General features: G+C 39.0%; 1 protein-coding gene across 4 annotated transcripts in view; it reads left to right on the top strand.

Annotated features, from left to right (window-relative positions):
* Positions 1-19550, top strand: part of Cfap43 (cilia and flagella associated protein 43) — an 88063-nt gene that overhangs the window by 529 nt on the left and 67984 nt on the right. For all 4 annotated transcript variants that reach the window (XR_007108885.1, XR_007108886.1, XM_047554495.1 and 1 more), the window contains exons 2-5: positions 959-1212; positions 5143-5239; positions 13389-13556; positions 15229-15379. Coding sequence is in view for 2 of the 4 variants with exons in the window: in XM_047554495.1 (XP_047410451.1) it covers positions 959-1212; positions 5143-5239; positions 13389-13556; positions 15229-15379 (670 nt within the window). In the remaining 2 variants the exon portion in view is untranslated. The remainder of the gene's footprint in view (positions 1-958; positions 1213-5142; positions 5240-13388; positions 13557-15228; positions 15380-19550) is intronic.

Raw genomic sequence — 19550 nt, 5'->3', positions numbered from 1 at the left:
TATCCCCTGGCCCCACATCCCACCGACAGCCCCCATTCCGTTCTTACAGTAGTTGGCGATTCCCCCTCCCCAATGACAACGTCAATTCCTGCTTTCTCTCATCCACTAACTTGGGATTGATTTTTGACTAATAACTGGTCTTGAAAAGCACAAAGCGTTGCATAGACGCAGGTGGTATTTCTTCCTCGCCTGCATTGTTACCTGCGCTCAGTTCCATACAGCAGCCTCTGTCAACCCTGCTGAATCTCCTATTCCTTGAGGAGAAACCAGCGTCCTTCACTTGCCTTCACTGCGTCTTAAAGTGTATCTTAAATATTTAAATAAAAATAGAATCTCTCTTATCTCAGACTTTATCATATACCTACCACACACTCCTCACTGAAAAGTAAATTCCTTTTATGTTCTAACCTTTCATTTACATCGACCACACTCTTTCTTGTTTTCTTCACTTATCTGTATTTTTAGGTCTAAATTGTGGCTGCATATTCTTCATCTATGTAAAGAAGCAATTTTCCTACTTATGCTAAAACCACAAAGCATGCTGCACTACTCCCAAGTTTTTTTAAAAGTTTGTTTTAGAATCGAATGATTATAAAAGAAGGGCCCAGGATGCACCTTGTTTTCTATTAGAATCAAGCTCTTTTTCCTCTGTATTGTTTCCACATTTTCTCTTCCAAGTATAGAAGACCCCAGAAATCCCGAGATTTTCTTAGGCTTATTCAGAGAGGGTTTTTTTTTTTTTTTTTAACTGAAAACATTATCTATAAAAGGTTCTTGAGAACTGTTCTCAAAGCTAGCAGATGTGCATATTTCTTTTTTAATCTTTCAAATTATTGTATAGGAAGGGAATGAAAATAGATGTGTTTCAAAGATTTTGATAAGTTTTTGTTTGCTTTGTTAAAGAGAGGAAAATTATTTGAAATGTATTATATTGATGGTGACATATCTCTTCCCAAAGATGGGTGCAAGGATTCCCTAAGCAGGATGTTCATTTTATCAACGAAGACACCATTTGCTACCCTAGTGGGAATTATGTGATATTTATTAATATTGAAACCAAGAAAAAGACTGTACTCCAGTGTATTAATGGAATTGTGGGCGTCGTGGCAACTAACATTCCTTATGAAGTTGTGGCTTTTTCTGACCGGAAGCTAAAACCCAACATCTACATATACAACTTTCCTGGATTGACCAGAAGGACCAAATTAAAAGGTATCCTGGGGGACACTTCCTGTGTGCATAACTAAAGGATTTTTGTTATAATATGTGACCAAATCTAGTTCTCATAAATGAAGGTAGTTTGTATTTTGAAGGTTTTTGTTTTAAGTAGAAGAAACCAAACTGAACACTAAATGCTTAAGTGGGCTGAAACCTTGCTATTCAAAATGTGGTCTGCTTGCCATCAATATTGGTGCTACCCAGAAATCCATTTAAAACTGCAGAAACTGGCTCCCACCCAGACCTACCAAATCAGAACCTGCATTTTTAACAAGTCTTCCCAGGTGAATCACATGCACATGAATCTTCAAGAAGCACTGGGCTAGAAGACTGTCCTTTTTCAGAGCAATGATTTTTTCTTTCCTAATGATTTATTGAAAATTCAGGTGAATTGATGTTTATATAATTTATAAGGACAAGTCTCATTCATGAAATAGGGATAAAGGTAGTATCTAATATTAAGGTTGTGGCAATAATGAAACACACACACATACACACACACACACACACACACAGTGTTCATCAATGTTACCTACTCTTTGACCTATTCTTGACTTATTCATGGATACAGTTGACCAAGACTGAACTGCTGCACATCTCCTGGATCCTCCACATAACACTTCTCACATTTAACACACCATGGTCAGAACGTTCATGCTTAAGGCTGGCCTTAGTTCTGGAACCTTGTAAGTTGAATGAGTATTTGGGTGACATCAGAAAATGGTATGGTAACATTTATTTAAAACATTTTATTTGTGGGTGAATGTGTCTGTGTTCTCAACAGGTTAAGATAACTTTTTAAACATAATCCATTCACATGTTAGGAACTGTCCATGTGAACAATTACTGCCCTTCACCCTTAAATTTTCCTCAGTTTATTCATTTGTCTGTAGGCCTGTGCAAGCAATCAGAAGTTAATTCAAACCGGTGACCAACATACATATTGAATAACAAAGCCCTAAAAGAATTCACAATAGAAATATGAATAAGTCATCAAGCATGACTGTTATTACCACCATTATTTATTATTGACCTGGAAGTCCTAGTCAATCCGACATAATATAAAACTCAAAAAAATATAGCTATGGATAAGCAGCTTATGAGTAATGCAATAGTCTACTAGAACCAATAAAAGAATTCTCAGTAAGATGGTTTCAAAATAAATATCCATGCAAGTGTAAGATTTAAATACTTAGAAATAATCCAAAGACACAATGAGTGAACTAGATGAAGAAAATAACAATCACTCAAGTATTTAACTCCATAGGGACATATTCCTGGCTGGAAAATTTGGTTATTATAAATGAATATATTTCTAATATTTGTCACAGAAAGTAATTCATAGGTTTATATTATTTTAGAGAGCAAGGACTACTTCAATGATCCAAAGTCAATGTGGGGAAAAAGAAAAGAGTATTATCTGAAAGAGAACGGTGACAAGGCAGAGGGTCTTAGTAGCATCTCGGTGCTATAGTACTTAGAAGCATGCTATTGGTACAGGTCTATAAAAGGATTAAGATGCCTGCAGGCAAGATCTAGTGAAGCTAAGTATATGGTGAAAGAAACTCTCACACAAAAAAGGATGTGGATTATTCAACAATGATGTTCAGAAAGCAATATTTGAACAAAACTATCAAATCAGATTCTTATGCTATGCTATATATTAAAGCATCTATCACATAAAAATGAGCATTCAGTATAAACAAATCCATTTGAAAAGTAGAAGAAAATATGGTAGAACACAAAATGATTTCAGGATCGGGGGAAAACTACACAAACACAATTAAAAATAAAAAAGATTTGGACTGGAGATATAACTCAGTTGGTAGAGTTCTTGCCTCGAAAGCACAAGTCCCTGGATTCAACCCCTCCCCCCAGCACTGCAAAATAAATAAATAAATAAATAAAATTTAAAAATAAAAAATTGACATATTTAATTACATACAAATTTTAAAACTTTTTGAACATCAAAAATACCATGCAAAATAAAAAGACAACTGACAGATGAAAATATTTGGAACAATATGATCAAATATTTTCAGGGAATTTATGAAACTATAAGTAAAAAGACAAACATCTCTGGAAAAAGATGGAAAAGGAACTTGCCTCCACAAAAGATTACAAATGACCAAAGGCATCAAAAAAAGTCCCATCTCGATATTCACTTTAAAAAGTGTAGTTTAAATCAAGGTACTATTTTTATGCCAATCAAGGACACATTTTTTTAAAGAGTAAGATTGCTAGGCAGAGTGCAGTGAAGTTGATGGCATTCTTGTTTGCCAAAAGTGGGAATATAAGCTGATAGAGTCTTTCTGGGGAATATTTATTTATGCTGTCTACAAGAAATAGAGTTCAATTTTAAGGAAATATAGTAATCAGAAATATGGTAAAAGATTTGTGCAAAGGAGTTTAAAGCACTGGCATAATAGCCAAAGATGGAAAACAACCCACATGCCCAGCATAACGGATATGGTTAAATAAGTTAAAACATCCCACGAAAGGGTATTATCACAGCATTAAGAATTACATTTTTAAAGAAACATTAATAAAATGATAAAATGCTCACATAATGTGAACAAAAAAACAATAGGAATCAACTGTATGTATGACCAAATTCCATTTTTAAATGGAGCATTTATTATATATAATACATGAGCCAAGATTATAGCTACAAAAACCAAAGCTACTTTAAAGAACATGTATTTGTTTGTAGTTTATAAGTGAATATATAGAGGAAAATATCAGAAATTTTCCAAATTTGCTGGTAGGATCACAGAGAATATATTTTTCTCCTTAGGGTTTTATTTTTTTCTTTTGGTATTTTCTTCAAAAATCATATCTTTCATTTAAAATATGCATACAATTTAAAAACTCTTCAATTATCAGAGGCAAATGTCTATATAGCAATCATTCTATTAAGGTCTCATCCACAGAAAAATTATTTTTAGTTTCTCATTGGATGCTCCATAAGTACATGTTGCTTTCTTTGTTAATTAGACTATGCTAAATAGGTTCAATTAATGGCAAAGTTACATTTTAGGATTGTATTATGGTCAGGTAAAATGAGAAGGACAAAAACGTTGGAAACGGGATCATTAAAAATACATAAACTAAATGATAGAGACATAAAAATAAAGGCAGACCAGAGCACAGGCAAAACTTGTACCTGCAAAACCACCTGAAGAAGAGTAGATAAAGCAGAGGAAATCAGAACCCCAATCCTGGGAAGCAGAGACAGACACTGCCTTTCCCAGCATCCCCAGGATGCACATTTTAAACACATTATTACTAAGACATTTTTAAAAATAAATTAAAAATTTTTCTAATTTCATTAAGTTGTTGAGGCTAGCCTTGAACTTGTGATCCTCTTGCCTCCGCCTCCCAAATCGCTGGGATTACAGGTATGCACCACCACGCCCAGGTCAAGTTATATTTCTTTAACTTGATGTACAAATCAGAACAGAGGTTTTTGTAGTTCCAAGAATTGGAAAATATAAAACTGAGGGGCTGGATATGACCTCAGAACAGAACATGGAAATAAGCTAGAATTGTTACTACCCCTCAAGGTAAAATTTGAATAACTGGTGTAATTATAGTGTCTCATGGATTGATGGGATATTTCATGGCTCTTGGGTTATTTCAGACCATGCTGGGACACTTCTGGTGCAGTATCCTCTGTTCTGCAGTCAAGTCTAGAGACAGTGACTTTTGGTCTTAATTCATTCTAATATCTTTTAAAAATTCATCTTAACTCTGCTCTTAACTTTCTGTTCGCAATCTTAGAAGTCAGTCAGGGGATCTCTCACTCCAGTTGTTTAAATGCTTTAGAATTATGTGAGAATTGCTAGAAAAGGGAAACAGCTGTAAGACCATAGTTAATCCCAGCATGCCAACCAAATCCTTGTAATGGATTTTCTATTTTAGGCAACATTCTTCTGGACTACACTTTACTTGCCTTCAGTTACTGTGGTACCTACTTGGCTAGTTACTCCTCTCTTCCAGAATTTGAACTGGCCCTCTGGTAAGTTTCAGCATCCTGCAGAATTCCTTTCACTGGATTACATTTGAGTCTTCTCCTTCTGGATTTTATCAGAGGAAATACACATGAGAATCTGAAACAAGGAAAAATGGAATAAATAAAAATCCTGATTGTGAGGTCTGATATATTTGTTATGTTTAGGCATAAAATTAGGCAGAGAAAAAACTATACGAGAATTCATTTAATGATTGACTTTCTCTTTTTATTAAGATGCTGCAATATTTCCTCTATCAGGTAAAGAATATAAGTACGTATAAGTATATTCTTATAAATGTGTATAGGTATATTCACCTTTTCTTAACATAAATGATACTGCTGAGCTGTTAGCGTGTTTTCAGCTAATGCTGAGTTTGAGATGGTCTCTGATTAGAGCTCCATTTGAAGTAATTGTGGAGACATTAGAACAATTATACGCTGGGAGAGTAGAACGGAATCCTGCATTTGCCACCTTCATAGAAATTGCCTGTGGATTAGACACACCTCTGGTCCATGCTGGCTCATCTCACATGGCCAACTTCATGGCTGCATTCACTCTTTCATCATGATATAAACCATTCATGGGGAAAATTGTCTTATTAAGGGAAAGGACAAAATGTTCCAGAAATGACTGAGGATGCCCTTACTTATCAGCATTTCTTATACAAAAATATAAGAATCTAGATTCAGAGAGCTATGTGTGTTTAGTTTATGTAGAGTTTTACAGAACAGTTTTATTGAGTTATAATCAATGTATAACAAACTGCTCATATGTAAAGCATACAATATTGATTATGTACACACCCATGAAGCTGTCACCATAATCAAGACAATAAATGTATCCATCATCACCCCCCAAATTTTCTTGTGCTCCTTGAGACCCTCCTTACTGGTTCTTGCAGTATATATCCTTATCCCTGTGTCTGCCTCGCCCCCAGGAAACCACTGAGGTGTTTCTATCACTCTAGATTATTTGCTTCTTCTAGTATTTCACATAGAAGGCATCATAGAGTGTATAATCTATTCTGTCTGCCTTCTTTCACGCAGCATAGTTGCTTTGAAATTCACCCCTACTGCTGTGTATCAAAGGTTGTTCCTTTCTAGTCCGTGGTATAGATGTCCCATACTTGATTTATCTTCATATTAACTTGATGGGGCTGTTGTCAGAAAGTACAGCAAAGTGAGTGACTTTACCAACAGAAATATGTTTGCTTACAATTCAGGACAGAAAGCACCTGGGGAGAGAAGACAAGGGCAAAGGTTCTGATAGTTCCAAAAGCAGAAGACTAACTTGTCTTGCACAAGTGCAACCTGTGAATGCTAAAAATAGCACTGAAATGGAATGAACAGGCCATTTAAAGTAACAGACATGGACCTGAATCCAGGCCCCACAGATTGCTAGCTGTGTGATCTTTGAGAGGCTGAGCTTCAATTTCCTCCTCTGTAAAATGGACATAATGATATATACTAAATATTTTCCAAGATTCACTAAGTATGCACAATATCTAACAAGTTCCATTGCATGGTATTTATTTATTTAAGCCTGAGATTAAAAAGTCATCATCTTTAGGCTAATTCTGAACCAGAGTATGTTTTCTTTGGACCACAAAATATTTCATAAATTGGGAAATTTCAGAAAAAAATTTATCTATCTGGCTTATCTTGAACACAGCCAACTCTGGACCTGTGTTCCCATAGGACAGTAGTCTCTATATGGGCTATTGTGTGTGGTTGCTCACTCTTTTAGAAGGTCACAGTGGCTTCCACACATCAAACAGGGACCAGTAAATTATGGCCCATAAGCCAAGTATGGCTCTCCATTTGTTTTTACAAATAAAGTTTTATTGGAACATAGCCATGCTTATTTGCTTACATATTGTCTATGTGTGCTTTTGTTCTACAACCCCAGAGTTGTATTCTTATAGGAATCACATTTGGACTGCAAAACTTGAAATATTTACTGTCTGGTTCTTTATAGAAAGAGTTTGCAATGCCCTAACCTAGAAGTGCACATTCAAGACATTTTATTCATTTACACTAACTTCCTGGGCCCTGTTGGCAGTAGCATTTGCTCACTGGATTAGTTATCCAGTAAGTCTTTATCCCTTGATTTCTGCTGGGTATGAAATGTCTCCTGTCTTAGGCATCTTCCAGCATGGTGGGGAAGCTGAGACTTCTGTAATAGGTGGTGGGGCGTTTTTGATAGACTGAGGTGGCACTGAGACTTAGGGCAGACAGTGTCTCTCCCCCACCCTTCCATTCCCCTTTATTTTTTGCACATCTCAATATTCATGAAAATGTCTATTTAGGAGTCTGTGTTGGAGGAGAGCGACAAGAGAGCAGGGGTTAGGAGAGCAGAGGAGGACAGGGCAGATGCTGAAGGGAGACCAGAGATGACTCTCTCATGAGGAGATTCTCCTTGAGGCTGGGCACCAGCACAGGAGCATGTGAGCAGAGCTGGCCAAACGAGAGGGAGCTATAAGATGAACAGGGAGGCAGATGCACCCTGGTGACAGCAGGTCACCAAAATGAATACATAACATTTTATTGGAACAAAATAAGGCTTATGTTCTACCTTAGACCTTACTTTGTTCTACCTTACTTTGACCCTTATCTGACACTCCTTGGAATGGAACTTTGTTATCACAGTATCCTGATTGACATCTCCATGTAATAAAAGCAGGTGTGACTTTATAAATTGAACTTTGGAACAGATATGACGCTTCGACTGGACCCTGATTTAACCCCTGGAAGGAACTATGTCTAAGGAGAATTCACCTTTACATTCTAATGTTTAAAGAGAGCACAGTGGATTCATGTATTATTTGTATAATAAAAAAATGAGAATTTCAAAAAATACATTTCAAAGGAAGAAGAGAGTGACCTCATGCTATAGTCACAGGCTGGGGGCATGGGGGACATCTGGGGTCCATCAGCAAAGGCATACAGCAGCTCCACTGCTCTGCTCATCACCAGTTTCATCAGAGAATGAGATTTCACATGGGTCAGTCATTTAATCCTCACGAAAACCCATGGGACACTCACACTGGTTGGTTCTCACTTTAAAGAAAGAGATCTTCAGAGAGGTTAGACATAAAGTCGATTTTTTCCAAACAGACTGTGAGCATGCAGAGAAGTTTCGTATTATTCGAAACTAATAACGGAATCAGCAGGAAGACAAAAGAAGCTGGTTCCTGTCGCAGTCCATTTAGACTGTTGTAACAACGTACCATAGACTGGATGGCTTATAAACAGCAGACATCTATTTCTCCCAGTTCTGGGGAGTAGAAAGTCTGAGATCAACACACTGGCAGTTTCTGTGTCTGGTGAGGGCCTGCTTCCTGATTCATAGATGATGCCTTCTCCCTGTGTCCTCTCCTGGTAGGAGGAATGAACTAGCTTTCTGGAATGTCTTTAATAAGGGTAACAATTGCTGGGCACAGTGGCACATGCCTGTAATCCCAGAGGCTCGGGAGGTTAAGGCAGGAGGATCACAACTTCAAAGCCAGTCTCAGCAACTCGGTGAAGCCTTATGCAACTTAGTGAGACCCTGTCTCAAATAGAAAAATAAGAAGGCTGGGTATGTGAGTTAAGTGCCCTTGGGTTCAATCCCTGGTACCAAAAAAAAAAAAAAAAAAAAAAAAGCGGGGGAGGATAATCCTCTTCAGGAAGGCTCTGTCTTCATGACCTAACCCCTAACCTCTCCCCAAACCAGCCCCCAGCTCTCACCCCCACCAAAGTTAGCAAAATGACTAAGTGAAATTTCTAGCTTAGATACAAGAAGGGTTAAATTTCCAGAGGTCTCTATAACCATGGCACCTTGTTAATCTACCAGGCAATAAAATCACAGGATCATATCTGTTCCAGAGTTAAACTCTAGCTTATAAAGTCATGCCTGCCTTTATCACATGGGGGCTGGCAATCAGGACACTAGGAGAACAAAGTTCCATTCCCAGGAGTGTCAGATAAGGGTCAAAGCAAGGTACAAAGTCTGTTTTATGTTCATGTTATGTTGGAAAATGCTTTCTGGCATAAACTAAGTCAACACGAACTTTTTTCCCCCAGTTTGATTTTTTTAATGAGTTACTTGCTTAAATTTGTACAGCTGGTGATTGCTGAATGGGGTTGAAACCTGGAGGGGTCTGAGCCTTTTCATAGCTCCCCATGATCTTAGGTCTCATGGGAGCGTGGAGAAGGGCCCCTCATTTACTCTGAGGATGGAGTGAGTGGTCAGGGAAGGTTCCCAGGAGGGGAGATGATGTTCAGGGCAATACCTGTCTTGGTTTGCCAGGCCTACCATAGCAAAGTACCACAGAGTAGGTGACTCAAACAGCAGAAATCCATTGCCTCAAGTTGTAAAGACCAGAATTTCAAGATCAAAGTGTGGACAGGGTCAGTTCCCTCTGAGGGCTGTGAGAGAACCTGTTCCGTGCCTCTCGTCAACTTTTGCTGTGATTTTTGGCCATCTTTGGTGTCACCCAGATTTCTTATTTTCACATGGAATTCTCCCTATATGCATGTGTATGTGATGTGTGTGTGTGTGTGTGTGTGTCTGTCTGTTTCTTAATGTCCCCTTTTTATAAGGACACCAGTCATATTGCATAAGGGCCAGCCCTAATGGCCTCAGTTTAGTTGCATTACCTCTGTAAAGACCCTGTTTCTTAACAAGATCACATTCTGAAGAACTGGGGGTTAGGATAGCAATATATGAATGGGGGACAAAATTCAACTCAAAGCGACACCTAACGGTTGAATAGGAATCAACCTTGAGAGGGGGAGAAGAAAGAGGATTCCAAGCAAAAGGTTCTAATTAAGAGGACATAATAGGGGAAATGAGTTTAGCCACAAGAGAGGCAGGTCTGGAGAGATGGTCTGCAACCAGCTCATGAGCAGCCTTATGAATAGGTGACCACAGTTGGTCGTACCAATCTGGATACTTTCAAGATTGAAAGGGGATATTATCAATAATTAATACAGAGTAACAGACCTAAACTGGGTTTCTCCTGGCATTCTGGGAAGGGGATTCACCCTACATGCCAATGGGCACATCCCTTATCCTGAAAGCAGTGGGAAGCTGTTACAAGGTTTTAAGCAGGGGGCACCAGGACCATATCTGCATTTAAGAAGACTTCTTTCAGCCATATTTCAGAAGGTATATTGCAGGAAACAAAGCATAAACATCAGTCTGGAGGCTGTGCTGGTCCAGGAGAGAGATGAACATGGCATGAGCGAGGGAGGGAGATGGTGGGGATATTTGAGAGGCGTTTAGGCATTAGCATTATAAAATCTGGTGACCGATTGAATATTGACTGTGGTGCTGAGGAAGAGGAATAGGTTGAGTGCTAAACCTAGAGTTGTGACTTGAGCAATCTGGGGACATTACTCAGAAAGATAGTGGGAAGAAAGATATTGGGAAAAGAGAAGTTGAAAGAGACAGTGGGAAAATATCATTTGGGGGGCAAGCAGAGTTGAAGGTGCATTCCATAAATAGAGATGTCTATTTATGGATAGGCATTAGTCAAGGTTGGGGCTCATTTGCTGTAACAGAAACCTAATCACACGCAGTCATCTGGATATGAGCTGTGCATGGATAGTAGTGGTGGCTCCTCAGTGCTGGTGACCAGTCTCCCACTATCTCATTGCTTTATCATTCCACCATCTCTAGTCTAAAATGGGAAGCCAGAGAGAAGAGGAAAAGATGAAAGGAAGGGCACAAACTTTCTGTTGCACACACCATTGCCACTTAAGCCCACTGGCAGCTTAGCCACAGCCCAAAGGGATGTTGGGAAACATGGTACTCACTGTGTGGGCAACCATGTGCCTAGCTAAAATCCAGGGGTTCTGTTACTTAGAGGAAGAAATGGAGAATAGATATTGAAGGACACAATGTGTTTATGCCACGAGATATCCAGAAGCGGAGCTCAGTAGGGAAGGCTAGAGATTTTTTGGGGGGTTGTTGGAGCAAATTGCTCATCCAAATGCCACAAGTAGATAAGAACACCTAAAAAGAAAACTAGAACACCCATAGAAGGGACTGAACAAGGAAGAGGAACCCCCTAGAAGATTCATAAGGAGCAGCCATAGAAGGAAGAAGAACACTGGGTGGGAAGGGTCCCAAAATATGCCTCCTCCTGGGTTCCACAGAAAGCAGAGCTGAAGCAAAACCCATAGGAATCACAACCTCAGGGGGATGGTAGGAAAGGAGGAGAGCAAATATGAGGGGGAATTAATTTGCAGCCACCACTAGGTACCATGTGCAATTGATTACTCTACTTGAAAGTGACCTTCATAGATGCTCTATGAATCACTATAAATATAGACTGTCCCCAGGCAGTGCGTGAAGGGGAGAAGAAGGGACAAGAATTTATTGGCTGACTCCTGTACCCCATTGATGCACAGCATGTTAACTCCTCTGCCCTTTCAGTTTTATTGCAACCTCCTACATCTCATGCCCAGATGTGCCAGTTGGGTAACAGAAAGTTAGTCAAAGCAGAATTGTCCACAGACTTGGACAACAACTGAGTCAGTTCAGCCAAACCAGAGAGGTCATCAAGGTGCCAGACACAGTTGATACTGAGAGGATATGAAGTCCCCCATAAGAGGAAAGTGACAGAGAATCCAGAAGGTTGTTGTGAGCAGTGTCAAATTCTACAGAGGCAGAGTTGGACAAAGATGTGCCTGAAGGATTTGGGATGAAGGTAGACATCTGTGAATCTTGAGTTGTGTCCAGGAAATGAGCAGTGGGGTTGGGGTGGGGATACAGACATCTGGGGATATGAGAGAGATGGGCTGAGGGAGCAGAGTTTAGGACCAATCATTTAAGAAGTTAGACATGGATGACTGAAATTGAAAGTAGCCTCTTTAAATGGTGGTACAGCTGAGTATCTAAGTGTTAATAGGAAGGATTTGGGGGGCAGGGAGAATCTGAAGATGCAGAAGAGCAGAAGTCATGGATAAACGAATGTTATGAAGAAGGCAAGACCTGTAGGATTCAGCACAGGTGGTGAAATTGGGTTTTGGTAGGAGGAAAGATATGTCCTCCATTTTAACAGGGGAGAAGAGGAGAGGAAATACAACCCTAACAGGTGGTGGAACTGGACAGCAGGAATTGGGGCATTCTCAGCTAATGATCTTTATTTTCTTTGTGGGAATCAAGACCATTTACTAAAACTGAGAAGGAGGTGGAGGAGTTAGGGGCTTTAGGAAAGAGAGTTTTCAAGTGCTTGTATGGGAAAGAGAACCAACCAGAGAAACAGCAGGAATGAAGATTGTACCAAGGGTGCATTGGGAGTGGTAATCACAGGTTCATGGTATCACTGACTGGCACAGCCCTGTGCCATTTGTTCCTGTGTCCACAGCTGTCCAGGCTTTGGTTGTATCCATCCAGGGTTGACAGGTTCTGCCCAGTATTTGAGGCAGAAAGTCAAAGTCAAGGGAACCAAATATTCTAGTAAGAGAGTAGGTGGTGTGGTGGGCTTGAAAGGCCGTGAGAGCAGGACAGAGCTGAAAGACAAGTTCAGTAGCTACTCGTTCCTGTTTCCTGATCATAGCCCTGCTGGCTCCATGGGGGTATAGCTCACACTGATTTTTTTTTTTTCTTTTCCATTTGTCTAGCAAAGAACTTGCTCATGTTAGGAGTTGAGGGTATTCTCTCAAATGCGGAAGCGAATGAATCAGTTTTAAAATGCTACCATTTTGATTTTAAAATCTCACTAAATGATCAATTGGCATTAATGAGTATGGTACACCCAAAAACATATGGGGTATTCATACACAGTGCTTAGTGAGTTTTGTTTTTCAGCCAATATAATGATATATTCCATTTTCTGGATTTGGATGAGTTAAATGCAAATTGAATAAAGAGAATAAAACTGGTTCGGTGTAGCATACATAAGACTGTGACATTTTAAATATATGTTTAGTTATTTTGTTTCTTAGAGGGATTCAATATAATGATGAGCATACTTATTAATTTGATATCAATGTCATAATATTATAACACATGTTATAAGTAAGTATAATGATTATAGTTTAGTTATATAAATTACATCATAAATTATGTCCTAATTTACATAAAATGTGTTACAATAATTAGGTATGTATTCTGAAGCCATGATTTAAACTAACTTTTCCTCAAATGTTATTTTCCTCTAAGGAACTGGGAATCCAATGTCATCTTGTGCAAGAAATCACAACCTGGTCTGGATGTGAGCCAGCTGTCTTTCAATCCCATGAACTGGCGCCAGCTCTGCTTATCAAGTCCAAGTACAGTGAATGTGTGGACCATCGAAAGAAGTAACCAGGAGCATTATATCAAAGCAAAGTAGGAGACATTGTTACTACACAACCACCAAGTGGCGGTCTTTGTTTGCATTCATGAAATATGGCTGGGTCAAATGGATAAATCAAGCGGCTTTAAACCCACACACATACACACACAGAGCTTAAGTTATAACATCTTTCAATATATATCGTTACCTTAGAGTGATTTGTTTGCAATTCAAAAGATTCTCTTTTTCATTTCCCAACAAATTTCTTTTAAGTATTGAGTCCTCTGAGAGCTTTTTCCAACATGGTTTAATTTAGCAAAATTTCTTCTTATTTTGAAATACTATAGTTGTACACAAAGGACATTTATGATGCCCTAGTAAAACATCAGAAGTAAGAAACTGTTAGAGGAAATATACAGATTACACATTACCCACACAGAAGTGGTTACATATAGTGGAGTCACTATATGTTTAAAAGAAATGGATCCAAGAGAAATTCTGGAACAAATTGTTGACCATGGCAATAGTTGATGATAATGAATGCCACTGTCATCAAAAAGGTCAAACACTCAAAAGTGCCACTGAACTGACCACTTTCATCCTACTCCATGAAGTCAAAGACCATCATGTTTGACAGACGTAACCTTGAAATTGTAATGTTTGAAAAATTGCCTTAAGTGAAATGTAAATCCAGAAGCAACAACAACAACAAAAAAGTTTTCAAGCTAGAGAGCTCTAAGCAAGGTCCTTCTTTCTGCTCTCTATTCTACTTGTCTTAAGCCAAATCTATCTCTAGGCAGAGTAGACACACAGCAAGTTTTAACAAGTTTTAACGTCTCTGTTGGATTTTTGTTAGGGCAGACAGTAGTTTATCACACCCCTGTCTTCCTTTGCATCCCTGGAACATACTAGTCTAGTTGTGAATGTTAACTTGTATGATTTTTTGACAAGCAAATAAGGTGAGGATTGTCCTGATTCAGGTAGCAAGCAGGATTCAAAAACACAAAAGCCTCACATTTAAGTTGTAGGTACTTTATGCAGTCATTTCTCAAAATAATTTTTCATTCATAAAACATATTCAAGAAAGTCTTAAATTTAGTGCATGAGGCCAGGAATTCTTCAAACTCACCTTTATAACCATACTATGGATTAAAAGTAGATATATGATCAATTTAAAAATGAATTTTTAGTATGAGAGGTTGCAAAGGTAGTTGAATACAGCCTTCACATATGTTTACTTTAACCCACAGGGTTTTTTATTTGTATTAGTTGCCAACATTTTACATTTGAGACATTTCTCATAAATATTCAGATTATGGTATACTCTTAAAATTTTGGAACCAAAGTTCACACATATCAACCATCCTCTTGGCTGGAACTGAGTGGTATCTGCCACCTTCACAAGGGACACTTTCCTATTGGTTATAGTTCCTCCCCTGCCAAGTCACACACTTACCCACCTGACCTCATTAGCATTAAAATTTGCGATTTTTGTTTTAGATTATTAACTTCACTGCATTTTGATAATCCCTATGTGCTTAATTTATAACTGGCACCACTTGTCCTTTGATGACATGTTGTATATCTTGACATACCTCTTGGCTTTTATCTTGTGTGTTTTTATGTCGAAACACTCCCACCTCACTCACTGCTGATGAACAGTGGTTGCATCATTAAGATCAGTTTCTGTTCATCGATCATTCTGATGTCTCTTTTCTTGAACAGGTCGGTAAAACTGCCTCTAGAAGATGGCACATCTGTTAATGAGACAGATGTGCTTTTCCCCCACTCGTTACCCAAGGATCCCATCTACGGACCCGTGCTGCCACTGTCGGCCATCGCCGGGCTAGTAGGTGAAGAGGCAGAAACGTTCAGGGTAATGACCTTGTTTGCCCATCAGTGGGATGGCCTCCCTGGATTGCCCAACCGTGGCGTGAGGCAGGGAGAATAGATAGGATCCTCCTGGGTTTTAAAACGGATTAGCCGTAGAGACAAAGACTCTGGGGTTTCTAGTTTGGATGACTGGGAGGACGGTGGCAGAGCAGGGACTTACAGAAGTTGAGAGTCAGGGAAGGCATCCAGGTGGAGATGCGGGTGGGAGGTGGCCAGTAGACCAGGGTCAGGAGACACAGATGTGGGCGTCGTTTTCACAGACGGCCCGTGAAAGAGCCAAGAGGGAGTGTGATGAACAAGCAGAGTCAGAGGGAAGAGGAAAAAGCCAGAGTGGAAGGGAACTGCCAGAAGTCAGGAGGAGAAAGAGGAGTCTGAGAAGGCTTGGTCCCCGAAGTGAAAGCAAACCCAGGAGAGAGGAACAGAGAAAAGAGTGGAGAAAAGTTTCCAGAGGTAGAGTGTCCACACCAGCACACCTGCTCATTCCATCAAGCTCCTTCTAGGTAGCCACGCTGTTGTAGGCAATGGGGATCACGTGGTGACCAGTCAGGCGTAATCCTCAGGGGGTTTCTGTCCTTGTCAGAGAGATGGCACTAACAACCACAAAAGCAAAGACAGACATGAAATCATTGCAAAATGGGATGATTATGGTAACAGGATAAGTGGGGATGGGATGGCAAGGAAGGGATTCCCATATGATGGTTGGGACAGACCTCTGGGAAGACGTTTAAACCAAGACTTGAAGCACAAGGAGGCACTACTGTGTTGAAAGCAGAGTTAGTGTATTAGGCGGAGGGAACTGCATGTGCAATGGCCCTGGGGCAGAAGAGGATTTGGCATGTTTGAGGAACTGACAAAAGTCCCGTATGGTGAAAACATGAATGAGGACAGAGTGATAAATGAGGTGCACAGTGATGCTCAAGAGGGAGACAGGGCACAGACAAAAGTGGTCAAGACCTTTGGGGTGCAGGTAAGGAGCTTCACTGTTGGGATCCTCTGTATTATACTGATGCTTATTTTAAACTGTAAGCAGAGGATAAAGGAGGTGGAAGTTTCCAAATATTTTTGACCACTGCAGAGAGTTAAGCTCTAAATATTAAAAATAGCTCGGGGTGAGAATTAGTTCATTGGAAAAACCTCTCTGTCAAGTAAGAAAAAAGAATCATGTTTCCTCTAATGAATGACAACGATTGACTTTTTAAAATTAGGGAACTGACAAATTCACCACACTTGGCCACTGGGAGGCAGCAAAGCAAAGATAAATAGATGAACCTCCGAAGTGTACAGGTTGTGTTTAGTATCTGGTGCCTAGGACCCCCCAAATTCCAACTGTCTCCACTGTGTTCTCTTTTCCTGCAGTGACTTTCTGCAGGGGCCCTCATCTTTCACAGTTTGCATCAACATGATGAATCCTATATAAAAATTTTAAATCCAGGCAATTGTCCTTGTTGTTTGGAAAATGCTATGAACACCTCCTTTAAATACTTAAATATGGAGTTACCGTTTTTTAAAATGCTCATAATAAATAGACATCTTTTTCCCCCTAGGATTTTAGTACATTTTAAACTTTTTTTTGAAAGCAGCAATTTAATGTTACAGTTTGACGTCTCTTAATCATACAGAGAATAGTAATAAGGCCATATACCTTGCATTTGAGTTAGGAATTAATTTTCCCAGTAGTTTAGTTTTTCATTTTGTAGCTAAATAAGTGAGGAAAATGGCTCAAACATTAATTAATGGTTGTGCAGCAAACAAAAGCACAAATAAAATAGATCTCAACTGTCTTGATTTCATTCCTTCCTTTGAAAGTCAGTTCTTGTGACCTGGGTGCTAGTCACAGAAATCAATTATGACCTGATCTATATAGGAATCTTAAAACTGTCAAACTGTGGACTTCTACAAGATTGCAAAAATTAAATAATCCCATTATCTTTCCCGTCGTTAATGCTAGAAGTACACATTACAGGCCTGGAAATAGGCCCGAGTCACATTACACAACTTATTTAGGGCATTAGAAATGTATCCAATTGTAGTGTGGGGAAAATCTGAGGCAGAAAGTTGATCCAAGATAATGAATTTAATGTCAAGGATCCAGTTTCCTTTTTCCATCTACCCACCCCAACCCCAGAGATTTTTTTTTTTTTCTGTTTTGCAGAAGTCGTTAAATAGAAATCTTTTTCTTATAACTTAAGTATTCCAAAACATATTTTGGAAAAATACATTTCCTAACACAGTATTAAGTTGGACTCCAACTTTTTATATTTAGTCTTAAAGTGATGAAAATTTTTGATTTATGAGGTCTGAAAAAGGAGGTTATGTTATTGACAACATTTTTAAGCACAACTTATAGCTTTCCTTTTAAAACTCTCGGAACTTTCAGAATTGAAAATTATTACGTCTGCTCACATAATCCATATACTATTACATTTATTTTTAAGTGACAACAAATAGGCTTATTAATGGAAAAGTCATAAGACGACAAGTTCAGATTTATCTCAAAGAAAGAAAAGCCACATCTAATACTAGTTTCACATATGAAGATTAGTCAATTTCAGTTTTAATCCTCACATTCTGCTTCATAGGACAGATTCATTGGCATTGGGAGAACCACATAGGTGGTGGGTGTTTTGTTGTTGTTGTTTTAAGGATTTTGAGTCATCGCCTTGCCAAATAAGTTTTGTTTCATGGTTTATAATCAAAGGTTAGATGTCATCCAGCCAACTCAAAAAAATTTTAAATGATGGTGACTCAGTGCATAACTTTTTCCCCTTTGAGTCAAATCTCAGTCAGATCCCACAGAAAAGTCATTGATTGGCAGCAATTGAATCCTTTTTGATGGCTCTTTTTTAAAAAAATTCACTGGGGACCACATGGTTACTGAAGCATTTATCTTCTAACTATCCAAGGCTAAGAGGGCATGAAATAGTATAATCGTATCATTAAAATCACTATCCTTTCAAAAAAATTATCATGTCTGCCTGCTGCCATAGACAGATTTCAAGGTCCATCTTGAACGATGATTTCTCTTGCCCCGACTTCTGCACTCACCAAGAAGAACCCATTGCCTTCTCAGTGGTGCTCCTTGAACACCTCCCTACCATCACCTACCGTGTCTTCTGATTCTGTTCTGTCCACACTGCTTGTTCCATCAATCAGAGATTTTCCTCAGGACCTGGCACGATACCTGGTATATCACCAGTACCCAGTAAATATTTATTGAAATATCAATCTTGCTATAAATTTGTATCCCTCAGGAATCTTCTAGAAATAGTGAATTTGATAGTGCCACACTTGCCACTGTTTTGTGATGAGCACAATACTAAAGTGTTATCACCTAAGACAGGCATCAACAAACTCAGGCCTGCTTTTGTGGCCCAAGCTTAAGAAGGGTTTTTGCATTTTTTCCCACATATTTTATTGGTGCATTATAGTTGTACATATTGATTGGATTTGTTGCTACATATTCATTTGTTTATTGCATTTTTTAAAGGTCAGGAGAAAGAAAAAAAGAAGATACGTGACACAGACCTATGTGGTCCACAAAGCCTAAAGTATTCACTCCTTCTTCCTTTCCAGAAAACATTTGGTTAGAACTTTGGTCCACTTTGTTTTCAGTCCCCAAAGTCAGCTTTTCTTCTAGGTACAACCCATAGATTTTGTGTATTTCCCTTTCCAGGAAATCAAATCACACAGGATGTCTCATGAACCAAATTAGAAAGGTCCTAGGCTCTTGTGTCCAGTAAGAAGGGCCACAGAATCAGACAGGGCCTCCCATTCTCCATGAAAGCCCATGGAGCATAGGCTCCAAGCCAGTCTCTCACATGGACCACCTCCTGTAGAACCAGGAGAGCAGACTGCAGATGAAAGTCTTTCTCTCATATGGTGATTTTAGCTAGACAATGACTTTCTTAGATCCAAGGACAAAAAAGTCCTCAAAGAAACAGTTTAGAAGATGTTCCCCAAAACTTTCATGAGAATCCATGAGAATGACAGAGGTTCAAATGTGTCAGCAGAAAGAACTCTTTTTTTTTTTTTTTTTTTTTTTTTTCTTAGTGAATTAAAAATGGAGAGAGAAATGGAGAGGGAAAGAAGTTCACTTAGCTCTTGGTAAACGGCAAGGCCTATGAGATTTATTGTATGAGCATAGTCGTTGGTTC

The sequence above is a fragment of the Sciurus carolinensis genome, chromosome 5 (assembly GCF_902686445.1).
Source record: "Sciurus carolinensis chromosome 5, mSciCar1.2, whole genome shotgun sequence".
Classification (NCBI taxonomy): Eukaryota; Metazoa; Chordata; class Mammalia; order Rodentia; family Sciuridae; genus Sciurus; species Sciurus carolinensis.
The sequence above is the reverse complement of the archived record's forward strand: the minus strand, read 5'-3'. Positions and strand labels throughout refer to the sequence as shown.